Below are 8,122 nucleotides of genomic sequence, written 5' to 3'. Positions count from 1 at the left end.
AGAAATCTGCCTGCCTCTGCCTCCCAAGTGCTGAGATTAAAGGCATGCACCACCACTGCCCGGCTGATATTTTTTTTCTTAAAAGACTTTCAAGAAGCCCATGTAGCTGCATTTAATGTTCAAGAGTCAGAAGCAGTTGAGTAGAGCCAACTTAATGATAAGTCTGTGATGAGAAGTGGTCACGGCACCTTTGGTGGCTCTGAAGACTTACCCAAGGCCTCTTACATGCTACATAAGCATTGTACCACTGGGCTCTGTTTCCAGCCCTGCTGTGGGGTTCTGTTACTGTCTTCCTGGAATTCTTACACATTAGAGTTTAGCCTTTGTCTTTAAGAAAGGCTCCTCTTCTCTATAATTAATTATAAATGTCTCTAGCATATATACAGCTGTGGCACTTTGAATGCTTTCTCTAATATAGAAACATTTCTCATTTACCCCTTTCAGGTTCATCTGATACAATCTGTGACCTGTTGGGAGCTAAGGGCAAAGACATTTTGTATATTGGAGATCACATTTTTGGAGACATTCTGAAGTCAAAGAAACGACAAGGGTGGAGAACTTTCTTGGTGATTCCTGAGCTTGCCCAGGAGCTCCACGTCTGGACTGACAAGAGTTGTAAGGATTGGCCGTTAGCGCAAACCCTCCCACATGTCTGTCCATCACAGCTTGGACTTGTTCTCTTAGAGAAACCATTAGTCATTTCACACAACTCTGGAGTGTGTGCATGGGTGTGTGTGTATATGTGTGTACTGCTCAGATTTTCAAAGCCCTTTGAGGTAGTATAGACTGTTTCCGCCCTGAGATGAATTACCCTAACAGTTTGTGAACTGCGACATCCACTTCGGTCTATGGTCCACGCTTCTCCAACCATAGCCCAGTCTCCATCTTCCTAAGTGTTTGTGATTCTGGGTGAGCAATGGCTCTGAATGCTGATGACTGGGTATTCGCTATACTCTTAAGTCGAGCTGCCTCGTGTGTGCTATGTGGTGGCTACGTAAAGGCGTCTGATAGGCAGCTTCTCCGTCTAGTCCTAGTGCACCTCTCTCACTGCGATAAGAGTTAGCAACTCTGCCAGCGTGGCCTCTGTTGATGGAAACTCTGGCTCCTTTACTCTAAATCTGCATGCACCTTGGGCCTTACTCTCCCATGTATGAAAATGGGAGCTCTGATAGGATCTGCCTCCAGCCTGGGCTCACCTGAGGTAGTGTACATAGACAGAAAAGAGACATGATGGTGGTGCTTCTCAGTGACAGGACACAAGCGGAACAGCTTGTCTTGACTGTAAAGATGGTAGAAGTTCAATAGGTAGATTAGGGAGTGGTTCTCTTGGGAGCCTGTGGTTGATGCTGACTGATGTTGCCCACATATTTTACACTTCCCGCCTGTGAAGCTTAGAAGCCCAGTTGAGCAGTGGTGCTAGACATTCACCTAATTCTTAGTCCTTTGCTCCATCCTGTCAGGGCCCAGTGAGTAAAGGTGCTTGCTTCTGAACTTGACCTGAGCTCAGTGCCCAGATTCCATGCCCACACATTGTCCTCTGACTGCGCACATGCTGTGGCGTGCACAAGCCCATCCACATCCACACATTGTCCTCTGACTGCGCACACATCCACACACAGCTTTTTTTAAAAGTCAGACTCTGACTTTGGTGTCTGCATCCAAGGGATTAAAAATTGCTAACTTTGAAGCCCAGGATGAGCACACAGATGGGAGGGGGAGTCGTGGGCTGTGGCTTTAAATAAGAAAAAGGCAGTTTAAAAGGAAACTCTGGTGGTTTGTTGGCAGAGCCCACACGGGGTGAAGGAGGCTCCGGTGATTTATACACTTGGCTTTGGCATGGTAGACCCAGGCTATACTTTTTGGTCATATCTGAAATTTCAGTGGTTTGAATATCATTTAAAAGCCATTTTGCTTGATATGTGTAAAACATTTTCTTTTCCTTTCCAAACTTTAACTAGCACTTTTTGAAGAACTTCAAAGCTTGGATATTTTCTTGGCTGAACTCTACAAGTAAGTTCCCCAACTCCACAACTTAATGCTCCATAACCCACCCACCGCTCCATAACCCACCTACCTCTACAAGAGGCATGGGGTAAGGTGTGATCTCTTAGAGATCTTCACCATGTTCCCTCTTGTTCCTAGGCACCTGGACAGCAGTAGCAATGAGCGCCCGGACATCAGTTCCATCCAGAGACGGATTAAGGTATCCAGATGGGATTTGGGAAAAAGCATGGGAAGTTAGTTGTCTGAGTCATTTTCATGTTTGATTTTATGCAGGGATTTGTATGTAGCTGGTAACCAACAAATAGTTGCATAGCTGAGAACTTTTTTTTTTTAGAAAGTAACTCATGACATGGACATGTGCTATGGGATGATGGGAAGCCTGTTTCGTAGTGGCTCCCGGCAGACACTCTTTGCCAGCCAAGTGATGCGCTATGCCGATCTCTATGCAGCATCGTTCATCAACCTGCTGTACTACCCATTCAGCTACCTCTTCAGAGCTGCCCATGTCCTGGTGAGTAGTGGTGCTTTGACAGTTAGGATGGACCATAGAGGGGCTGGAGAGATGGCCCAGTGGTTCAATCCCCAGGAACTGCATGGTGCCTCACAACCATCTGTAATGGGATCTGATGCCCTCTTCTGGTGTGTCTGAAGACAGCTACAGTGTGTTCAAATATATAAAAGAAATAAATATTTTAAAAACTAAAACAAAATAAAAACGGGGTATATTGGTGCATGCCTTTAATCCTAGTGCCTGGGAGGCAGTGGATCTCTGATTTAGGGCTACATCGAGAGGCCCTAACCCCACTCCCAACCCCAAAAGATCCTTTGTTAGTGCTAATTGAAATCAACGTTTTTATATGTATGCCCTGATACTGCTGGTGCAGGGCAGGACTGGGTAGGGAAGTATAAAAGTAGAATATAAGGTGCTCTATTACTGACTTTCATGTTGTAGGAAGTGAGCGAACCCTAGGTACTTGTGCTTGGGAAAGCAGAGTAGTTAGGACGGCACTTCCCTTTGCGCCGCCTGCAGCCTGAGTGTTTGCTCTGCCCTAGATGCCGCACGAGTCAACGGTGGAGCACACACATGTGGATATCAATGAGATGGAGTCCCCTCTTGCCACCCGCAACCGCACATCAGTGGATTTCAAAGACACTGACTATAAGCGACATCAGCTTACAAGGTCCATTAGTGAGATCAAGCCCCCCAACCTCTTCCCACTGGCTCCCCAGGAGATTACACACTGCCATGATGAAGATGATGATGAGGAAGAAGAGGAGGAAGAATAAGAAGGCAGATTAGAAACCCTGAGCACCCATCAAGTCTGACGGACCCACGGGGCAAGGGGTGGCCTTGTTTGGATTCTGTTAGGGAGGGTGGGAGGACTCCAGCAGAAGTCCTGGAAAGTTTGGGAAGTTTCTGAAGGCTTTAAATAATTCTAATCATAGCTACTTCAGTTTTGTGTATCTGTTCTCTGCAGATGGTTTGAAACTGTATAGGAAGAACAGGTAAAAGCAGGTGGAGTGCACGCAGATGGCACCATGTGGCTTGTGATAGTTTTCTGTGTCTGTTGTCATCGTGTCATCTGGACGTATGAAGGTAGTAAAGGGTTTCCGAGCAGAACCACGGGACTGGTGGGAAGAGGAGACCCACAGTATATAGACTGTACCACTGCTCCAAACCGCACTTGTCCAGAGCATCACAGTGTTGTTTATCATTATCAGTAGTCAGCCCCTGTTGAGGTCAAGTTTCCTTCCGTTAGCTTTTGGGCTTCCTCAGTGGCGCTGGTGAGGCTGCTGCTCTGTCGCTTGGTGCCTTGGTGGCTTGCCTTGCTCTAGGTGATTCTAGACTGTGGGGATTTGAAGTTGAGGCAGAAGTCCTCATCCTTGCTACATTTTTTAAAGTTGGTAGCACAAATGCTTTTCATTATGTAAAAACAATCCTTTTGGGGAATGTAGCTGAAGAGTACAAAGGAGCAAGTTCCCGAATGGCAGCGCGCTACAGCCAGACCGGCCTTAGCATCGCGGCCTGTGGGCACATCCTCCTCCCAGCCACAGAGGTGGAGAGGGGAGGCCCCACAGCAGAGGGTACAGAAGGACTCAGTCGATTCACAAGACTGAGGATGACCTCGTGCCCTGAGGGAAGCCAGGAAGGCTGTGCCTGCCCTGCCAGTGCAGGGAGTTGGCCAACACTTGGAGTAGTTTTATAGATTCTTGCTTTAATTTTCATTTGCTCTCTTCCATTCTTGGCCCTGGTCACTAGGGTACTGACTGCTCTAGAACTCAGTAAAGTGTATGTCTAATGCTGACATTGGCCCTGTGTAGTACAACAATCAGCCGTCATAGCCATTGCTCTTCAAATGTGTTTAGGGTTGGTGTTCTTTTAAGGGAAATACATTTTCAAAATTGCTAGCTATATCTGTATCACTTTTAGTTAAAAAACATGCTTCTATGTACAGTGTTTCATAGGTATAAAGATTTTTTCACTGAAGTTTTAAGCATTTCTTAAAAAGACAAAGTTTCTCTATGTAGCCCTAGCTGTCCTGGGACATGTTCAGTATGTAGAGCAGACTGGCCTCGAACTCACAGAGACATGCCTGTATCTGCCCCCTGGGTGCTGGGATTAAAGGTGTGTGCCACCATGCCTGGCTTGTTAAAGTAATCATTGAAAGGTATGGGTCACAGCTCAGCAACTTAGCCAAGGCCTCCAGATGCACGGTGTTCACTGACTTTACAGTAAGTCATTCCAAGTAACAGGCATTCTGACTGGAATCTCTGGAATATATTCGTGGACCATGAGTTGTCATCTCTGTGTTTAAAATTTAGAGACCATCATAGCTACCCTACTTACTAGTTACTCTCATTTAAGTTGACGTTGGGGATGTTGCATAGTTTGACAATGTTAAGCCTTCCCAAGCCCAGATCACCTTTGCGTGGCACGTGACAACTACAGAGTCACCTTGCATTAGTGCATTCCTTAGAGCAGAGGCAGACATCACTCAGCTTACTTTCTATGTTTACTGTGTTGTGTGGATACTATAGTTTTCTACTGGCCAGATGGCACTGTCGGCCAGGCCACTCACCAGGAGAGCGAGCGAGTAAGCGAGCTGTGAAGAGCAAGCAGTCGCAAGAGCTCCATCTCCACGCTGAGTCACCAGAAGGAGCTGCTAAGGAGCTGGGATCTCCGCATGCCCCTGGATGTGCTGGCTGCTCTGTCCAGAGCAAGAGACTGAGCAGCGGTGACTGGACATTTCAGAATGCACACCACACATTGTCTGTCACAGTAAACTTCTCCACAGTTTTCCTAAGTCTGAATAATTTAGAGGACAGAAATGGCAGCCCTTCCGTCAATCTTGGGAACCTCTCCTAGGGATTCTGAAAACACTCAGTTTCCAGGCTTTGTAGAGCATCAGAATTCAAGAATCCTTTCTTCAGTGCTAGACTGAGCTCCCCAGACTGGAGTGTGGCCCCAGGGAGCCCGGTGTTCCCAGTCCCACTGGGTCTCACCTGGTGTTCCCAGTGCCACTGGGTCTCACAGCCACAGCAACCACCTCATGCACAGTTCCACAGAGGCGCTCCAGGAGAACATTGAGTGTCTCAGAAACATCTGAGGCAGAGGAAATTCAATGTTTATTTTATACCCAAGGTTCTCTTTTACCCCAAGCACAGATCTGCAGAGATCTGTGGAGTAAGCTATGCCTGCTTCAAGTTGCTCTTTAAATTTTGTTTAAAATAGAAATAGAATAACTGAGCTACAAATCTGTGAGTCACATTGTGTATGGGCAGATTTCAGATTTAAAAGTAGCTTGTCCATGTTTAGATATTTATAAATCAGATTTGTTTGTTTAACAGCTTTAAAGTCCTACAATTTTTCCAAGGCTTCTAGGGTACTTTTAAGTCCTCTGCTTATTCACCACAGATAGCCTGAGATAAACAACTGCATATTCGAGTCTGTATTAGGGCAGGAACTTCGCTCACATTCCATGTTATGGAAACTATTTAACCTCTGATGGTGGGAAAATGGAGGCTAAGATCGGTCTGTCGCTGTGCTGTCAGCCACCGCCTTCCCCATGTGGTTTGAGATTAGGCCCTCAGTAGTTACTTTCTCATGACATTCTTTCCTGGTGACTAGAATTAGCTTCTCTCACAGTTTTTCCTAAGAGTGGATGATTTCTAATCATATGCTTAGGATGCCCAAGTTTGGAATCCTTTCAAAGATGAATGAAAAGTATGCACTATAGTAAGATGAAGAGGAGCTACACTCAGGCATGCTAGCGAGCTACGTAGATGATCTACATGCATGCATGCTAGTGAGCTGCATAGATGATCTACATGCATGCATGCCAGTGAGCTGCATAGATGATCTGCATGCATGCTAGTGAGCTGCATAGATGATCTACATGCATGCATGCTAGTGAGCTGCATAGATGATCTACATGCATGCATGCTAGTGAGCTGTGTAGATGATCTACATGCATGCATGCTAGTGAGCTGCATAGATGATCTATATGCATGTGACATCAAAAAGCAGAGCCCAATGACTGCAGCCCTGCATTGCCTGCCACACACCTCTACTAACAGGCAAACAACACTTAACCTCCCCACTGCTGCCCAGAAGTAGCAGGAAGCAGATCTAGAAAGAACATTTACAAAACATGCAGCTTTTCTCCTCGTCGCGTTTCCCTGCTCCTCATCCTGTGGTGACAACAGTGTAATGGTGTCCAACAAAACAGTAACGGCAAAAAAATGAAATGTCGCCATGTGCCATACCAGCATGTCAGTCAACAACAGACCAGGCATATTACGGTGGCCTCATAAGGTTATGTCGTCTGCTGATGCAACTGTCTAGTTTGTGAGTATACATGTCGTGCTGTTCCCATGAGGTCGCCTCGTGACACATTGCCATGTGAAATGATGCATGAGCGCACACAGTCCCCTAAGTTCCTCTTAGAGCCAAAACATGAAACGATACCCAACTCAACTCTGAACACCCGTCTCAGACTTGGACACCACATGTAAAGTAATCAGTATTTTTCCAACTAAATAAAATTCTCAGTATTGAGCCTGGCCACTGGAGGTTTCTTCACACGGAGTACAGTACCCAAACTCCATCTTGTTGCTAGAGTAAGAGCAGGGAGCTGTTTGATGCTGAGCTCTTCCTTGGGGGCCTGTAGATAAGACCCGGAGGACTGGAGTGACGCCGGAAGCCCGTGCACTGCACACATGATCTACACGGAAACAGCGACTATCCTTCAAGCCTCAAGTTCAGAGAGTTTACAAGCTAACCTTCCCAGTGTCAACAAGTTTACTAAACAGCCATTCCTTACTTAGAGTTGTTCCCCACCCCCTGGGAGAGGGGGGCTTAAAGAAGGGCTTCTCCATGTAACAAGCCCTGGCTGGCTTTGTGGATCAAGCTGTCCTTGAACTCACAGATCCGCTTGCCTCTGAGAGGTTCTTAGCAGAGTTAATCTTGGATTTGAGGGTATGTGTTTAAGCATGTGATTGCCAAAGTCTGATGTAGAAATGGGCTCAGTCTCAGGACCCATGCCTGCTAGTGTCCCGTGCTTTCAGCCACTAAAGCCGCAGGAAGCAGTTCAGCACGGCCCAGCAGTTATTCCCCTTCAGGTCGTCTGGCAGGACAAAAATGACATGTCAACTTAAGACAAGGGCCATATAACCAATTCCTTTATCCTAGGACTTGGGGGACATTCATACCTGGAAGTTAGGAACACCGATACGAGGCCTCAGAAGCAAAGTCACATAGCAAAAGAGTAATTAGCAATCTAATTAAACTTTCTGGACTTCAGTGAGGGATATGCCATTAGATTGCATTGCCTTCAAGAAATGTAAAAATAGGAGGGCATTGCAGCTCAGTGGTTGAACACTTGCCTGGCATGTGTAGGGTTTGATCTCCAGCACTGCAAACAAAAGGAAAAAGTCCACGTTGCCAGAAGTCAGTTCCAGGCTAGGGAAAGCTCATTCTGCCACTTTCTCGACAGCATCTTCCTTCTGCTTGGCATCTATTTCCTTGAAGCACTGAGCTTAATAAAGCTCAGAAATGACCGGGCACAGGAGTGTGACGGGTGGCACAGCGTCCCTCACAGCATAACTATCTCCATAC

General features: G+C 46.4%; 2 protein-coding genes across 6 annotated transcripts in view; one reads left to right on the top strand and one right to left on the bottom strand.

The window, feature by feature from the left end:
- Nt5c2 (5'-nucleotidase, cytosolic II) overlaps positions 1–7,068 on the top strand; it is an 80,739-nt gene extending 73,671 nt beyond the window's left edge. For 3 of the 5 annotated variants that reach the window (XM_031390595.1, XM_031390596.1, XM_031390597.1), the window contains exons 14-18: positions 445–615; positions 1,959–2,010; positions 2,143–2,203; positions 2,339–2,515; positions 3,058–3,327. In XM_031390595.1, coding sequence (XP_031246455.1) covers positions 445–615; positions 1,959–2,010; positions 2,143–2,203; positions 2,339–2,515; positions 3,058–3,291 — 695 coding nt within the window. In that variant the 3' untranslated portion in view covers positions 3,292–3,327. Of the gene's footprint in view, positions 1–444; positions 616–1,958; positions 2,011–2,142; positions 2,204–2,338; positions 2,516–3,057 lie in introns of all 5 variants that reach the window. The other 2 variants (XM_031390598.1, XM_031390594.1) reach the window with 2 other exon arrangements.
- Positions 1–8,122, bottom strand: part of Cnnm2 (cyclin and CBS domain divalent metal cation transport mediator 2) — a 152,077-nt gene that overhangs the window by 15,704 nt on the left and 128,251 nt on the right. The gene's annotated exons all lie outside the window — the stretch shown is intronic.

Source organism: Mastomys coucha, unplaced genomic scaffold, assembly GCF_008632895.1.
Source record: "Mastomys coucha isolate ucsf_1 unplaced genomic scaffold, UCSF_Mcou_1 pScaffold21, whole genome shotgun sequence".
In the NCBI taxonomy this organism is placed as follows: Eukaryota; Metazoa; Chordata; class Mammalia; order Rodentia; family Muridae; genus Mastomys; species Mastomys coucha.
Note: the sequence above shows the minus strand (reverse complement) of the source record. Positions and strands in the feature narration are given on the sequence as shown.